At 41.3% G+C, this 17,435-nt stretch overlaps 1 protein-coding gene across 1 annotated transcript; it reads left to right on the plus strand.

Moving 5' to 3' along the window:
* Positions 1-3,979: 3,979 nt before the first annotated feature.
* On the plus strand, positions 3,980-17,127 carry LOC143264599 (madf and zinc finger protein 1-like). The gene is made up of 2 exons (XM_076532597.1): positions 3,980-4,111; positions 6,394-17,127. Exon 2 carries the CDS (start codon positions 6,408-6,410, stop codon positions 6,747-6,749), a length of 342 nt encoding a protein of 113 aa, XP_076388712.1. The 5' UTR covers positions 3,980-4,111; positions 6,394-6,407; the 3' UTR covers positions 6,750-17,127.
* Positions 17,128-17,435: the final 308 nt, after the last annotated feature.

A 17,435-nucleotide genomic window follows, 5' to 3' on the forward strand; every position in this document is an offset into this window, starting at 1 on the left:
TACATAGTTACATAATACGCGCACGCACGCACGAACACACACTTATACGCATATAACAATGCATCCTTTTTTGTTCTGTATTTTTTTTTCCTTGTTTCACGTAATTATTAATCCGTAGACTTATGCCATAGAGACGATAGGATCTTCGCATCGTTCACATTTTACTCGAGTTTTTCTACTTTATCGTCCTAATAACGCAAGCAGCTATTATTACGAATACAGACGGGAAAAGCAAGCAGCAGTTTCGTACAACAGCTTCCTTATAATAAATAAAGTAAGCCGTATATCATCCGTTCAATTCACCGTACCGATAGAGTTACGATTACCGTTCAACCACGGATACTCTGAGCAGACGATTACAACAAATCATATCACTTATGCGAAAACGATATATCGCGATGACCGTTCGAATAAAGAAAAGTTAATTTTGTAATCCTCAGTTAGAGAGTTGGAGAAAAGAAGTTAGAAAGCGAGCGAACGAGTGAGAGAGAAAGAGAGAGATTGTGCGCGTGTATGAGAAAGAGAGAGCGAGAGTGCGAGAGAGATAGAGCAAACGAAAGAACGAGGAAAGGAGCAAAAAAAAAAGAAAGCAGCAAAAAGCATTGAGAAAAACGAGCTTATTCGAAATTCGTCAGATATGTAAAAATTGTATTGAGAAATAAAAGAAAAGAATCAACCGGTGCCATCGGTTCGAAACATCTCGAAACATCCGGGGAGCATAGAAAAAGGCTGAATTCTTTCCGGTAACGACTCCGTTTCGGGTACAAATTGTTTCTTCTTAAGCGAAATATGTCGAGCGTTACCGTGCTTACTTATTATTTGTTATCTGCCAAGGTGTTCTGGTTATAATATATATTTATTGATGACTATTATTAATATTATTATATTATTATAATTATAGTTATTATTATTATTTTTATTTTTAAGCAATGTCAAATGCATCTTAATATATTTTCACCTTTTTATATATATATATATATATATAGATAAATATATATATATATAGATAGATAGATAGATAGATAATATGAAATGTACTATTTGGTTTAATAATTCGCTTGTATTTCTTTTTTTAATTCTTCATTCTTAGTCACCTATCACATCCTCAAAAACAACACACAGATCACAGTGTCGCGCGTACGTAGGGTGATCCGCTTTTTGTCCACCTTCAACCCTGTTCGCGCTCGTGTGAATCTGTGAAATTTTTTAAATGCTAGCAATATGTATACCACGCGTGTCACATTTCTTTCTTTCAGCTAGAAGGTAAGTGTAAGTCGTCGGACGATGATCGTTCGATAAATCGCGACCACGCTTTCATTCGACGCGTGTTCTGGCGCGTACATGTTCGCGCTTTTTCCTCGTCGTCGATTCTTCTTTTCACGTGTCACGCAAAAACGGTCTTTTGTCGAATTGGAAAATCGAAGACAACGACGATGACGATGCGTGGTCGTGCGGAGATCGAAGTAAGAACGATCGCGGTTCACCAGGACAAAAGGACCAAAAAGTAAAAAAGAAAAGAGAAAGGGTTTTCCAAGAAGGGAAAGCAAATCTTTGTTTTTCTCGCGGAAAATTCTGACGGCGTTTAAACATCATCGATAATAATATTTTAGCGTACCACATCAAAGGACTCTAGGCAAAGAACGCATTCTCGATACGTTCGAACAAAGATCGACCGTGAGAGAAACAAAGGCCATTCATAATATGGCAAATAAAAAAAAAAAAAAATTAAAACTGAGAACGATTAAGCCGCCACGCCGCTCGCCAGGCTCACGCATATTATTACGTTTACTTCGAATTGCATGCTTTAAGTGTCACCCAGAATGCTCAGTGTTTCCTTCTCGTCGTCTCCTTTATTTCTCTTCTCGTTCGTTTTATTACTATTACTTTTTTTTTCTTTTTTTTTTCTTTCGTTTGTTCCTCACGTTTGCCCCAGGCTTCACACGAACGCGTGACGCCTAACGAAGCATACGTGTATATGCGTACGTATATCTCGCCGTAGAATGACTGGAGGAGCGTTTATATACATATTTTTTCTTTAGAAACGGACAGAAAGGACTATACGCAATTTTTGCACAACTCGGATCTCCGTTTATCCGGCCGTTCACAACCTTCCCTTTATTGTCCCAGTGTTCTCCTCTATTCGCTCGTACCAACGGGTTTGTATGCACCTGTGTACATGTACCTATGCGCGCGCGCATATGTGTGTGTGTACTCGTGTACTTGTGCAACGAATACGTCTGACCACGATCTCTCTCTTCCATCGAAATTCTCTGGCCGACCTCATCAGAGCGGAGGCTGTTCACAATTTCTTTTGGCCGAAGTTTAACGAGACGCAGCTCGAGAAATTGGATAAAAAGCTTTTTTCCAGCCAAAGGCATTGAACGAAGGGGTTGGCCTCGCCTTCATTCGCGTTCGATGGCTAAAGGGCGAAGGAAAGAAAAAAAAGGGTAGATATACCGTATTATATGGACAGCTCATACACGTACACGCATAGGCACGCGCGCGCGCGCACACAGACACACGTATAAGGTAGTATCGTCGTCGCGCGCGTCAGCGGCCGTGCACTGTCTGACCGGATCTTTTTTTTAATTAACGAGCACACGCGGCCATTACAAATGAATTGCGCGCCTTTCTTATATCGACGCTTAATTCGTTTCCGTGTTCGTGCTTCGTTTCGTTCTTCAGCCGCAGGTATTCTCTTTTTCCTTCCCCTTTCCTTTCTTTTTCTCTTTTCTCTACTACCCTCCCTTTGCTCGCTTGCTCGCTCGTTCGTTCGTTCGTTCGTTCTCTATCTTCTTGTCTCAATTGCATATCGAGTAAATGCATAGAGTCGCGCAGACGGACGCACTGACAAGACCCACCGGATCATTCTACTTGTTTTCTGTGCGGGGCCGCGTGGTCGCGCGCGCACACGCCCGAATGCGAGTCTTAACCCTCTTGAAGAAGTCTTTGGTTTCGCGGTGGGTTTGCAGCGGTTCGAAGAAAAAAAACTGGCATTGAAAGTTCTTACTTCGCTCCCTCGAAAGACGACCAGGCATTTTGAAACGTCGTCGAAAGAGTTTCCACACCCCCAACCCCAGACCGTTGTCCCCTGTTTCTTTTATCCACAACCGAGCTGCCGTATCGAGTGTGCTCCGCTGCTTCGCGTCTATTTTCTCTCTTGCCGACTGTATTTTCTTTTTTTTTATTTTTTCGTTCCGTCAAATCTTAGCCTTGTTCAATTCCGTAACGGTCGAATGAACGGTTCGTACGATGGGATGGGTTGATGTTAGGGGCGCGGGAAAACGTAGATTCCTTCGTAATCGTCGCGAGAGATGCGTCGATTGTCGAGGGCTTCCGTAGCGTTCGTAAAAGACCGTTTCTCCTCCGGGCTGGTAGTACTCGGTGAATAATTTGAAAGGACGCGACAATAACGGGGTAGACGCGAAAAGATTCGGTCGAAGAAAGGATTTATCGCGCACTCGGTGTAACCGTCGTAAAGTTCGGTATCTTTTGGATCCTCGAGAAAGATACGAATTCATCCTGTTCAACGCGTACAACGGTTATTTCGAGGTAAAAAGCATCCCCTTTGAAAACGTGAACCTGCCATCGAAGTTATCGCGCGTCGTTCAGGAGACGTACGAGCACGAGCAAGGAGAGCCGATGAGAGGGAGAGACATTGAGAATCAGAGGTACAGATGAATCGAGTAAGAGGAAAATCAATGAAAGAAAAAGAAAAACGGAAGAGAATCGTGAACAGAGAGAAAGTTTATCGCTTGCGTCATCCTTTTTTTGATATGGGATAGGGTATAAGTGTAGGGGTTGCAGCTGCATGAGGTGCATTGTTGTGTTTCAGTGCTCACCTCTATGACGGGGCTGACCTTGAACTCTCTGAACACCCAGTCAGCGAAGAAGCTGTTCACCTGCCAGCTGTGCGGCAAGGTGCTATGCAGCAAAGCATCCCTGAAACGCCACGTTGCCGACAAGCACGCCGAGCGACAGGAGGAGTACAGATGCGTCATCTGCGAGCGGGTATACTGCTCGCGTAACTCCCTGATGACCCACATATATACCTATCATAAGAGCAGACCCGGCGACATTGACATTAAGTTCTTTTGAAGGTTTAGATAAGGTAGGGACCACGTACCTATCAACACGTCACACTATTTCAGAGGTCTCTCGCGTTTACAATCTGTCATCGATCCTTCTTCCGTCCCTCTTTTGTCATTTCCACCCTTAACATTGCTCACCCTTCGATTCTACCACGTTTAACCTATTTTATCGTGGGAGGTTCCGTTCCTGCAATCGTGATTGCTTCGTTACGACCTCGGCTCCGCGTATACTTTATTCCCTTCCTTTTCTATTCACTGAAAATGCATGCCAGAGAAACCGGTCTCGACTCCCACGTGGAACGACCCTTCTTCTTCTACTTCTTCTTCTTCTTCTGCTTCTTCTTCTTCTTCATCTTCCTTTTCTTACGGTTCGAACTTTCGTTCCAGCATCGGTCGTTCCTCTATCCTCGTTTCTCAGAACTGCTTTTCTTTCCTCGCCTCCCGTCGTCCTTCGTTCTCTTCGGTACCGTACGCTCGCCGATCGAATTCTTCCGGTATTCTCAGCTCCGTTATACCCCCTGTCGGTGACTCGGGATCGATGCGTTCAGCTTTGTCCTTCAGCGTGCCAGCGATCACGCCGGAGACGAGACGATCGAACCGGGAATCGATCGTCGATCAGAAAAAAATCGTTCGATTAACCGATCCGATCGCGTACGATAGGGTTGCGTTTAATTTACGAGTAGGTCGAATACTTGTTTGTTCTACGTCGGCCAAACGGTCGAACGTCAGGGTATAATTACGCTTCAGGTTCTTCCTTACTAACACCCCTACGACTCCTTCCGCCTATTTTGTTTCTTTTCTTTCCTTTTTCTTTCTCTTCTTTTTATGTACCTTTTGTATCGTCGCCTTGTTTATGTATGCGTGCATTGTTTCTTCCTTCTTTCTTTTTTTACCGTTAACCTTTTTTTTTCTCTCACTAAATTTTTATTTCGATCATATTATTTTTTTGTCGTGGCTTTTTCAATGTTCTATGTTATGTGTGCATGCTGATGTGTAGCTCGTTTCGCAGACTGCGCGGCTAACAAGGAACGAAAGCTTCCAGAGCGGTGAATCGATCGCCGACGAATCGTCGATCGTTTTAAAACGATTAAGCATTGGTTTTTCTTTTCTTTTTCTTTTTCAACAAATCGAACAGTTTGCATCGTTGCATGAGAACAATGTATCGCACACGCGAGTCGTATCTGATTCTCGTTAAAATTTCTTTTTGCTTGTAAAGATAGACACACTTAATTTATTTCGCCGTCTATCAGTTCTCTAATCACTAACCAATCGTGCACGAGTACGAGCGCATTCCTTTTATGCACGTTACGAACATATTTTGTTTGATAAGAGAAATCGAGTACGTGGCTTGTCTCACGCATTCACAGCACGACTACGTAACCTTTCGCACTTCTAAGGCGTTTAATTAACATCCTTTTGTTTTTCTATTTCTTTACGCGACCATTTAACCACCGGGGAATGACGAACGTAATTTTTAAGCGGTTCTCTAACTCGATTGTCGAACACGACGCGTCTGGCATGGTGGTTTTGGTCCTCTTCGTCTCGACTCACTCTCGACTAATCGCAATTCGATCAATTTTTTAACGATAGTTCCAGTATCTAGCACGGATCGGTTACGCGAGTCAATCCGATATATCGATCGACGAGGCAGCCGTACTACTCGATGAAAAATGTGAGAACGAGATAAAGGGAAGGGAGTGAGTTAACTTGTACTAATCCTTAATTGATCCCTAGACAGCTGATAGGGTTGAGTTAAAACCAAGCCGAGGTCGTCTCGAGAAGGGAACGGGAAACCTTAATCGAGAACTGCATCGAACGTTCGAGGATCCAGTTAATTACTTGATGCATCGTCGCGTTGAACGTTCTCTAACGTCGAAATTCCTGGTAGACCGATTTAACGCGTTCCTCTTCGATACACGATCTCACCATCTTCCTTCTCCCCATCCGTTTCCCCTCGGACGTTCGACAAAGATCAACCCTTAAGGGTATATCATACATTTCACAGTCTCGCGCGAGAACAATGCAGTAATTCGAACGAACAAGCATCTTGTTCACCGACTAAACTTTCTCGAAGCTCTCGAGCGTTAACTATTCGTCCGACTGGACGTACAAGCTCGAAAGCTACTATCGTACGGGCGCGTCGAAACGTTACCCCTCAGCGTCTGTTTCGCGTCGTTCACGCTATCAACTCGGACGTTAAGGGGCTGGCAAACGAATGTTCAAAAACTGTTCTCGCGCGAGGATCAGTAAGCTCGACCAAACCGAGGTGCGAATTTTCTGACCCGAAACGGACGATTTTCAGGTACGGGCAACGGGATGCATCCAGCACCGTCGACGCCTCCCTCTGCCATGTACCGGATGCCTCCGCCAACGGCGGGTGGTATAAACGAGCCTCAGGAATGCCCGTACTGCCGTCGCAACTTCTCATGCTACTACTCCCTGAAGCGTCATTTCCAGGATAAGCACGAGCAATCGGACACCCTCTACGTATGCGAGTTCTGCAACCGCAGGTACCGAACCAAGAACTCGCTGACGACGCACAAGAGTCTTCAGCATCGTGGCTCCAGCGGTATGCTCAAGAGGCTGTTGAAGACCACGGCGATCAAGAACGTTCTAGGCAGCATGCAACAGGCCCAGATGCAGCAACAGCCGCAATGAAAATGTCAGAACCGTCTTACAGTCTCCTCGTTCCCTGGACTCGCCGCATCGTCGTACTCTCATCGTCATCGTCCGCGTCCTTGCCACCATCGTCGCTCGTCGATCTCAGCGTCCGCTGCGTCGTCGCGGAACGTTGCGATCGGTCATCGTCGATCTTTACCGGACCAAAGCACGCCGCCGCGATGCGTCTGGATGCGCCAGAGAGCGACGAGACGCGCGTTTCCGGTTCGCCGAGTCGTCGCGCATCCTCCGAAGGTCGATCGAACGAATTCTTTTCATGGCACGCGTTGATCGTTCCCGAGGACGTTCATCTCTCGAATCGGTCGGCTTCTGTTTGCCGATTTTCCATCACCTCTCGTTCGTCCGTGTGTTCCCATCGGCCGACAATCGCGCTTTTCACACCCTCCTACGCCTCGTAGTCGTCGTTTTGTAGTTCTCCTCGAGTCAAGACTGCGATTAATCCAAAGAAGAAGAAGAAGAAAACGGCGAAGAAAATCGACTGAGAAACACGCGATCTCGTAATATTTTCACGATACGTTTCGTTGGATTCCAACGATAATGGTAGCTGTGGCGCGTGCACGCGCACAACGGCTGAGAATACATTCCATTGCTTCGGTTTCCAGCCCCGCTGTCCGGAAGCGAGTGGCCTGGGCCGATTCCGACGAGGTCTCGAACGCGTAACCGTTTACCGAGGGACTGACTCGATCGGGAACGTCGAGGCAACGCTTCTACAGGCAAACACGCCCCTTTTTTCAAATTCTATGTCACGAGATTAGCCTTTCAGAAGAGACACGGATCCTTTCGGAATAATTAAGACGTCGTAACGAAAACGAAAAAATAGTATTTTTCTTCCGCAAAAACGAGCGTGACGTTGCCTGTTTCGCGCGTTGGTTCGTTCGAGTCTCGAACACAGTCCCGTGACACATGTCAATTTACAAGATTATCTTGCTAACGACCATAGCACTAGATCGGTTCGACCGTTTCAGTAGGGGAAAGGGTTTAGAAGCAGCGACTTCGAATCGCGTGGCAGGTAAACCGCTAAAGACCAGGAACAGCATGGCGACAGGGATATGGAGATTGAGGAAAACGTGTGTCAAGAATGACCGAAACATCGTGCTGTACATAGATGTTAACGCGTATACGCGTGTACGAATGGTATGCGTGAAGAGTGAGAAAGATGGTGTGCGTATTTGAGTGTCGAGTGTACGGCTCTGTTGCTGGAACTTTTTACGTGCACGCGCGCGGAACGCATGGGTATTCTCGGATATTAGGGAGGTGGGGGATCGTAGATCGAGTATCTTAGGCCTAAATGAAATTCAATTACAAAGTCTACAAAATATGTGCTCAAATTTCGGGAATAGGGAGTGGGTTAGAAAGGATCAGCGATTTCGGCAATCGAGAAACGGACGGGATCGATTAGAGACGAATGCATCGCGAATTAGCAAAATAGGCCATGTAGAGCAGGATAAGGGAAACAAAATGGGAATGGATTTAGAGGAGTCATTACGTGTTGACAAAAAGGGAGCGGAGAAGCGTTAGATAAAAGTGCAAGTAGAAGTTAGATATTGGGCTCTTACACGTGTACAGATCCGTCGTGCGCGCAAATTACAGACTATATTTTTAACTCTTTAAAAATAAGAATATTTTGAACTGTACATATATATATACAATATATATATTATATTCGTACGATATTGATAACGATGATATTCTCTTGTTCAGGTTTTATAAGGGGGTGAATGAATGGAAAGAAATGAGAAACAGTCTAGTGCGACGTAGATAGAACAACGGCGGGGGCAGGGCAGTGATAGAAATGTTCACGCATCGTTCTCATTTTCGTTTCGTTCGAGATTCGCGCGTTTACGAATTACTAGTATACGCGTCTCAATTGGCGAATGTGCAATATTACGAGTAAGGGGCTGAATCAGAGGATTCCAGCAGTAACCGACGTTTCGTTCCACGTCTCGAGCTTTTTCGTTTTCTCTTCGCGTTTCGTCGCCGCGTGTCGTTCGAAGGGTTCTACAAAGAGACAGAGGGATCCAATTAGGCCAAAGAAAAAAAAAGAACACGTACACTGGGATGGGGAGGGATTCTAAAAAGTAGTTCGCGCGAAACCGTCGATCCACTGCCCTGTTCTTTTCGAATTTTCGGTTCGCGTACATGCCGTGAACGAACGTACAAGCGAGAGGAAACCCTAAAAAAAAAAGAACGTTGTTCATCGTGCAACATATTCAGGTTTAGAACTCAGTATAAAACGAAGAAAAATGGAAAAAGAATAAAGTTGATGTTTTATCGTAATTAAGGGATGGGGGTTTACAAACGAAAAAAAAAAGAATAATGAAACAAAGGAAATGCCATTATAACTAACGAGCAAGTACAAATTATCGAGGAAAAAATGATAAAACAAATTACGTCTACGTCTTAATTCTTAGGTTTCGTAGTAGCGAAGAGGGGAATTAAGGGAAGAAAAAGAGGGAAGATATTTGACGGGACAGGATGGGTAGAATTCGCGTGCGCGTGCGTCTTCTCAGGCTTTAAACGACGGAATTAACGCGGAGATAAACGGACATAAAAACGGAAAGGGGATTCAAAGGAACGAGGAACGCGGTTAAGAGAACGAGGGAAAAGAACGAGGTTTTCCAAAAACATATCTTCGAAACGAGAAGTATACCGCGAACGAGAAATACGATTTTAGATTTAGGTGTCTTCCGTTACGGGAGTTTTTAAAATGATTGCGTATACATTACGTAGAATTAAAAAAAAAATTAATGGAAAGAAAAAATTATCTTTTCCGTGGCCGGTCAAAACATAATGTGGAGAACGAGAAAAAAAAGAACGGGGTGGGTGGGATCAACGCGCGAACGCGATTGCTTTTCTGGAAAAAAAATTTCTTTTCAACACGGGAAAAGCGTAAATATAATTCGTTAGTGAAAATTATCCTAGTCATTTTGGAAACCTTTTATAATTCTGTGATATAACGCCGGACTAGTATCAAGATGTGTATTTGGCGCTACAAAATGAAAAGGGGAACAAGGAATCAGGGTTGGGTTGCGCGGGGTATAAAAAGAAAAACCGAAACGAGTAAAATATGTACCACCTTTCCACATTATGATTGCCGGCGTGTGTGTGTGCAAAATCGCGTATTGTATAGCGAAGAAAAGAAAACTATTGTAATTGGTTAATTAATATCGAGGAAATTCTGTGATGTTCTTCAGTTGAGGTATACTAGAAACGAAAATGTTAGAGGTATAGCGAAGAAACAAAAAAAGTATACGGAATTAGGTCGATGTTCGGTGTTGTGTAAGTTAATATTGTAATTAAAACGAACGGGGAAAACGAAAAAGAAACAAGAGGAGAAAATTGCCGAGACACGAGCTGGGACTTTAACGCCGAGAAAATTCAAAATCGAATGCTGTACGGAGTTTCTACGATTGTCTAGGCGACCGCTGATCCGTTTTCGTGAAATTTCAAAAATTCGCGTTCAATTCAACGGGAGCACCGCGAGCAAAGAACTGAACCGCGTGTCGTGGAAAAAATTTTCTAGGAAAATCTCGCGAAAAATAGATGTCGCGTCGAGAGCCACCTTTGTCTCGTTGGCTCGAAATTTTTACGATCAGTACGATACCAAAGTTGATTTGACTGTTATATTGCGATTATTTCTTTTTTTTATCGATTTCTCTTTTTTTGTTTTTCTTCTGTAAACGAAACCAAAGCGTGTTACGAGCTTTTCCGAGAACGACGCGCGAACCAATCGCTCCTAGACGTTTCTCGCGATCGGCAGTCGCCACGAATCGAGGAACGAAGCGCAGTATTTTGATATATTATATAACATATCTCTTCAGGGTACTTGACCCACTGTACGCTGACACGGTGTTGAATCGAAAAATTACAAAAAAGAGGAAAAAATTAAAAAAAATTATATATATATATATATACACACATTATACATACACAAACGATACACACGTACACAGAATCTATTCCAATGTGCCAACGTCTTCGAACTTTAAACAAAAGAGAGAGAAGAAACAGCAAGGAACTCTAGATCTTTTACTATTTACACGAGAGAAGGCGGAAAATGAAAAACGTAGTTAGAGACGCGTCGCATCTTCTATCGAGAAACGAATATTATCAACATCATTACTACCACTAATCGTTTTAGAATTTAAAGCGAATATTATACGAAACATTATCGAGGAACTTTTTCAAACTTTAATGCATGAATTTTTGTCTCGTATGCTATTAAAACAACAAAAGCGAAAAAAAAAAAATACAAGAAAACAAGAGTTAGAAGTTCTAAATGAGAATGAGAGAAAGCGAGACAGAAGAGAAAGCAAAGGTGTAAAAGTACACGGATGAGGGTGAGAATGCGAATGAACGAGAGAGTACGAGAGAAAGTTGTAAGAAAGAAAATATTTTAAACTATCTATTTTTATTTGCATTCTAAATATCACGTGCGTGTAAATATCGATATCCATAAGTAACGTGTGTACCTCTGACGATGGGTAGGTGTCTCAGAGGGGGATTATAGGTAATCGTAATTTGGGACCGGCATAGAGCGTTTCATATCGTATTTTGGCATCGGAGTGCGATCGTGTGCGAATGCACTGGACGTTGGAAGGCTCTGCGTCTTTGCGTGGACGATGATACGTGTTTTATCGTTGTCTCGAGATATAGCTATTTCTACTCACGTACTTCCGTTTTTTCTTGTCGATCGTGAATCGCACCAACGAAACCAACACAACAGACATTTTTGTACCGCTCCGAATCCGTCGAGCACAACCGGATCGATTGCGAAGGAAAACTCGTCGAACGTTCGTCTTCCATGAGTTTTCCACGGCAACCTATACACATTCGTAGATTCTAGCTTCCCGTTTGAATCGTTATTACAGCCGTTGATCTTAAACGCGCGAACGTACAGATTTTTATCGCGTTAGTAGTCACTCGGTTTCGTTTAATTTTTTCTTATTTTTATGTTTCTATTAACGATTTGCATCGCACCTGAGCCGAGTCAGCAGTTGGCGGTGCTCAAATTACTTTCCTGGCGCTGTGACGAAATACTTTGATACCCGAATTTACTTTCGAGAAGGCTGATTTTTATAATTTTAAACGTGTCCACGTTTAATTAAGGACTAAAATTTATTTTTTATTAGTTTCCAGACTCTTTTTTTGTTTGTTTGTTTTTTAAATCCCTGCGTACCAGGGACAAATCGACTGATTAGATTGTTTTTTTTTCGATTGGTATAAACTTTTTTTCCTTTCTTGATCATGTGATATTGTCTTACCAAAGAGCATCGGAAAAATTGTGAGAAATTCTCGGGCTGTCGAATCGGTGTCCATCCATGGACATTATGAACGGAAAGACTTTTTGTTTCTAATCCGAAAAATCTTCTAATTTGTTTCTATTCGCTTTCCGTTGTTATTTTGCGAAGTAAAGATGCATCGTTTTTCGGCTAATCGTATCGTAAAAGTCCGAGAAAACGGCGCGAATATTCTGGGTACGAACACAGTTCGGTTTCGATCGAAAAAGAAACAAAATTTTCACTGTTTTAAAAAATAAGGGGGATCAAAAACAAAAGTGGAACTACGAAGGGAAAAAAAGAAACGCATCTTGGAATCGAAAACGATAACAAAAACTGCTTAGGAACGTGTAATTATGGTGAAAAAAAGGGGGAAAAAATGAAAAGAAGCGAACGTAAGAAGAAAAAAAATAATAACGTCGAGCATATAGGAGAAAGACTACTTAGATTTATTTTTATTATGTCTTCAAAAAGACTTTAAATATAATATTTATATTGTGCCATAATTAATATTAACAGAACCTTAAGTATAAATTAATTGTTACGAAAGTTTTTAAATTTATCGGAAGGGGAAAATTGCAAAAACATAAAAAAATTGTGAAAACGATAAGACAAAGAAGAAATGATATCTCTACTGTCTATCGAATAATTAAATGTAACGATAGTTATTAAGCGAAACGAAAAATTGCGTCATTTTTAAGTGAATATCGCATTTACAAGAGAAGCTAGGATTAAAAAGATAACAATGGTCGATCACATCCGCTCATGTAACACTAACAATATCACGTAGCGTGCGTCCTTTTGTCACTTCTGTCGCTCAAAAACCGAAACGAACACGACAAAAAGAATCCATGGAAGAAAAAAAAACAAAAAACTCCAAGAAAACAGCTAATCACTCGCCGTTCTTCCGCGTACGAAGTATCGCCTCGCTTCATTCTTGCCAAATTTTCACGAAACACCGTCAGGAATCATCGACCCGTTTTTTTTTACGAAACATATTTTTCTGGCTCTTATATTTATTCGCAAGTTTTCTCATGGATGTTCGGAGCAAGCGTTTAACGATATCAACCGTCCCGTATGAAAAGCACGACGAAAGAAACGGGTCGATGATGACCGTGTCGATTGTTCGGCAAAAAGGATGACACGTGTATGCGAGATAACGAACGCGCGCGAGGTACACGCTCCCTGCTATCCTAGCGGGATTAATCGAATATCAAATTTTTATTCTTTCCGATTCGCTGTTCATTTACTTGAATTTCTGTTCGGTTTTCACGGTAGAGCGTGTACGTCTCCGTTCGTTTTGCCGGCACGCTTAACCGCATCGAATATCATCGTTTCATTCGATTCTACATATCGTCTGTGAGTGCATCCCTTAGATTATAGATTACGGATCCTCCTGTCAACCCGACATCTTCGGAAACGACTTTTACGTTCTACTCCGTAAGCGTTATTAATCATACGAACTTTGTCCCTTCCGGCTCTTCTGCCAGTTTTTAACGTTATCAATAATTGTTTTTTTATCGTCGATTACGAACGTATTACGGTCGTTAATCGATTAGCCAGGTATAGTTTAATCATTAGTTAGTCTCCCAAGGGAAGAAAATAAAGAACGAAGATGTACGATATACATATTATGCATATAGTGACGAGGAGTCGATGGCACGTTATGTTAACTTTTTATGTACATAAATATGTATATATATACACATATATATGCAGACATGTACGAATGCATACATACGCATAAAATATTATATATAGATATATGTGTATATATATAATATTACAGTTATACATATATATATTATATATATATTATATATATAGGCCTATTTTGTAAGGTTTCTCCTTGGTTTTATTTTTATGTTAATCTTTAATCTTTTCTGTTCTTTCGATTTGTTACTGCGATTTTTTCAGAGTGATTTTTAAACGCGTTAAGGAGAACTTACTGGATACTTATTATTATTATTATTATTATCATCATTATCATTATCACAATTATTAATATTATTATTATTATCATCATTATTATTATCACTCTTGCAATTATTGTAATAATACAATTATTAGCGTTAGAATTATTATTACAATTATTATTATTATTATCGTTCTGTCACGATTACGATTGTTTGTTTGTTCGAGATCGATCGATCGATCACAATGCGTGCGCAAATTTTAAGATGCATGCCTCAAGATCGCACACGCATCGTGAAGGCGTCGTCGTTTTCTCGCTTTCGAGTTTTTGTTGCTTGCGATTTATCTTTTTCTTGTAATTCTTCCTTGTCACGATCACGAAGCGTCGATGGTTTCCATCCGTTTGTAAAGATTAATTTTAGATCCCGTAATTAACGATACGAAGCAGAAATTAGTAAGAGATAGACCGGGTCGTTGTCGAGCGCAAAAGGATCCACGTGTTGCGAGTACGCGCACAGTCGATCGCGAGGCTGTTAGCTTCGCGTCTTCTTTTCACGAACAAAGAGATAACGAGTTCACAATTAAGAGTTTCCGAGACACGAACGAGATCTTTCCTTATGGGCTCGAAGCTACGTTTACGTCGAGCATCTTCCATTTTTCATTTAGTGCTCGCTGCTCGATCTGTCATCTAGCTTTGATCGTTTTCCATCGCGACATTATCCAGAAAATAATAAAAAATATAATAGAAGAAAAGAAACGAACTACACAGATTACACGTACATGCACACACGCGCATAGTTCAGAGAACCTGTGCGTCGAATAAAAAGGGAGAATCATTCGCGACGTTGTGGAATCTTTCGTGGACAATCACGGCCCGACTATAATTGTAATTGTAAACAAAGTGCAACACGCTGCCTTGCTGAACAGTACAAGTACAAAACGAATACAAATACATAAAGCATGTCTTCGATTTAATGGATGGAAATGATTCCGGTAGTTAAGATATCAAAAGTACGAAAGAGAGAGAGAGAAAGAGAGAGAGAAAGAGAGAGAGAGAGAGAGAGTAAAATAATAAGAGAAAAATAATTAAAAAAAAAACGTGAAAAAGAACATAGCGTTTAATCGTAGAGAATGGAAGAGAAAACGAGTATCCGTTGTAAGTAGCGCCGCTGTTCGTCGAGTGTTAGGAACAGAGATAATCCGACACGGCGTGCGTTCGTTCAGAAATACCTCAGTTGTCGTGGCCTCAGATATTCGAAAAACGCCCAAACGATCCTTCTAACGCGCGTCTAACACGTTCATCCGTCGTTTTGCCGATCGTAGAAAGGCAACCTTTGTAACTTTTCGGTTCCGTTTTATTTTTTCCTCGTAAGGACACGTTGTGATCCGCGAAGGTGTCCTCTCTTTCTTCTAGAAGAGGAAACGTCGCCTTCTCAAGACACAAAAGTTTAATAATGAATAATTTCTGGATCGTTGGTCCAAAGCAAAGATGTCACTGCCAAACGCAAAAAAAGCATTCACGCGAAAAAAAGCCTTTCTTGGGAAAACAGAGGGAAAACCGTTCCGCGTCTGAGGCCCGACAATAACAGATTCTCATCTAAGCTACAATAGTTGTTGTACTTATTTGTCTTCTATTTTGTCACTACATTGTCTGGGTATTAATACGAGCAGGGTGACGAGCGTCGTTCCCCGATCGATCGGTGGCAAGCTTCTTCCGGTCACATCGCCGGAAGTGGCACGAGATCTCTCGGTAGCCCGACATAGTGGCGACACGTACACGAAACGAAAAAGAAAAAACTCGAATGTCAGAAGGAAAAGAACGAAAGGTGGGAACGTCGCACGTGTACCGCGATCGTGCAACAATCGCCGTATTATTATATTTTACAGAATGCAAAGTATATAAATATATAAATAATAAATGAATAAATATAAATGACAAAAAAAATATATATATTGTTCCGTTATCGCCGTTATATACCATCCGTGTAACATAACATTGCGAATAAATTTGCAGTTTATTAATCGACGAAATAAACAAAAAAAAAATCAGTTCTTCAGTGTGCTCTGTAAACGATTAACGAGCTTCTTTCTTCCGCATATTAATGATATTATAATATATCGCGTAATTCATAAATCTCTATCTCTCTCTATATATATAAATAAATAAATAGATATATTATATTACACGCACACACGTACACACACACGTATTCGATTGAACTCTCCGCCCGGTTGTTTCGCCGTCTGTGGATGCAAACCCCGGGAAACCTTCGTTTCCTGATTATCATTGTAACAAACGTACCTCTTGTCTTTCTTGCGTAGAAAAAAAAAGGTGACGAAAATGAAGGAAGATAGCGAAGAACGTGACGGGAACGGATGCGAATATAAAAGAAAGAAGCAGAGGAAAAAGACGAAACAAGAATCGATACCGATCGATCGGAAATTGATGTGTATTTAACGTACCATAGTATAATATGTACGAAATCTCCGTAAAAGGAAGATTTCGCTAGTAATTACGCCTCCCGTGTGAATCGTTTCGTTTTCTAAAACGAAATCACGATCACGAATCATCAGATCGTTCAACGAACTTTATCGCAATCGTGCATTCCACGTGTCGACGGCTGATAGAAAATCGAGGATAAATCGAAGCGTTCTAGCGACGAAAAAGAGAGTCCGTAGCAATTTACCGATTGTGGGACTAGGCGAAGCTTCGACGGATCGATCGCGACCCAAATCGAAAAGCGATGAACAGAGAAGAGAGAGAAAAAGAAATGAAATATATATATATAAATATATATATATAGTTCAATATATACATATATATACAAAAAATTATATATATATGGCGAACAATGTCGAAATATTTTCTAACGCGCGTCGCGTCTTTAGGCTATTATTATATTAATTGTAAGACACTGCAATTAATTAATGTATGTATGTAAGCGTTCATTCGTATTTTTCAATGCAGTAAAAAAAAGAATTATTATTGTCTTTATTATTATTATTATTATTATTATTGATTATTATCTATTAATTATTATTATTATTATTATTATTATTATTATTATTATTGATTATTAATTATTATTATTATTATATAAAAATTCAATAATAGTTGTTGGTGTAATATTATGAAATAAATCTTTAATGATAGTAAAAGAAAATCTGTTTTATGCTCTCCGCTTTCTTACCCTGCTGTTGCATGTATAAATAGCTTCAAGTAGAACACCTTTTCTTCTTGCCGCGCTTTCGGGAAGCAACAAATGGCCAAGATGAAGCTGATCATCGATTTCTGATCAGAGACCCGTAGACGAATAGTACCTACTGGCCGGTAAATTACGGATCCATAGAATCGCGTTGAACCGTAGAGATAATGTCGCGAGAGATGGTGAAGCGAGAGGAAATGCGATTCGTGCTCGAAGCGCGCGGAAAACAACGGGGACCAAGGACAGAACTGCATTATAATCGAGAA

Source organism: Megachile rotundata, chromosome 6 (genome assembly GCF_050947335.1).
Source record: "Megachile rotundata isolate GNS110a chromosome 6, iyMegRotu1, whole genome shotgun sequence".
NCBI classification, from domain to species: Eukaryota; Metazoa; Arthropoda; class Insecta; order Hymenoptera; family Megachilidae; genus Megachile; species Megachile rotundata.

What these genes read in the sequence shown, in the direction of transcription:
- LOC143264599 (XM_076532597.1), top strand. Translation starts at nt 6,408, where the DNA reads ATGCATCCAGCACCGTCGACGCCTCCCTCTGCCATGTACCGGATGCCT.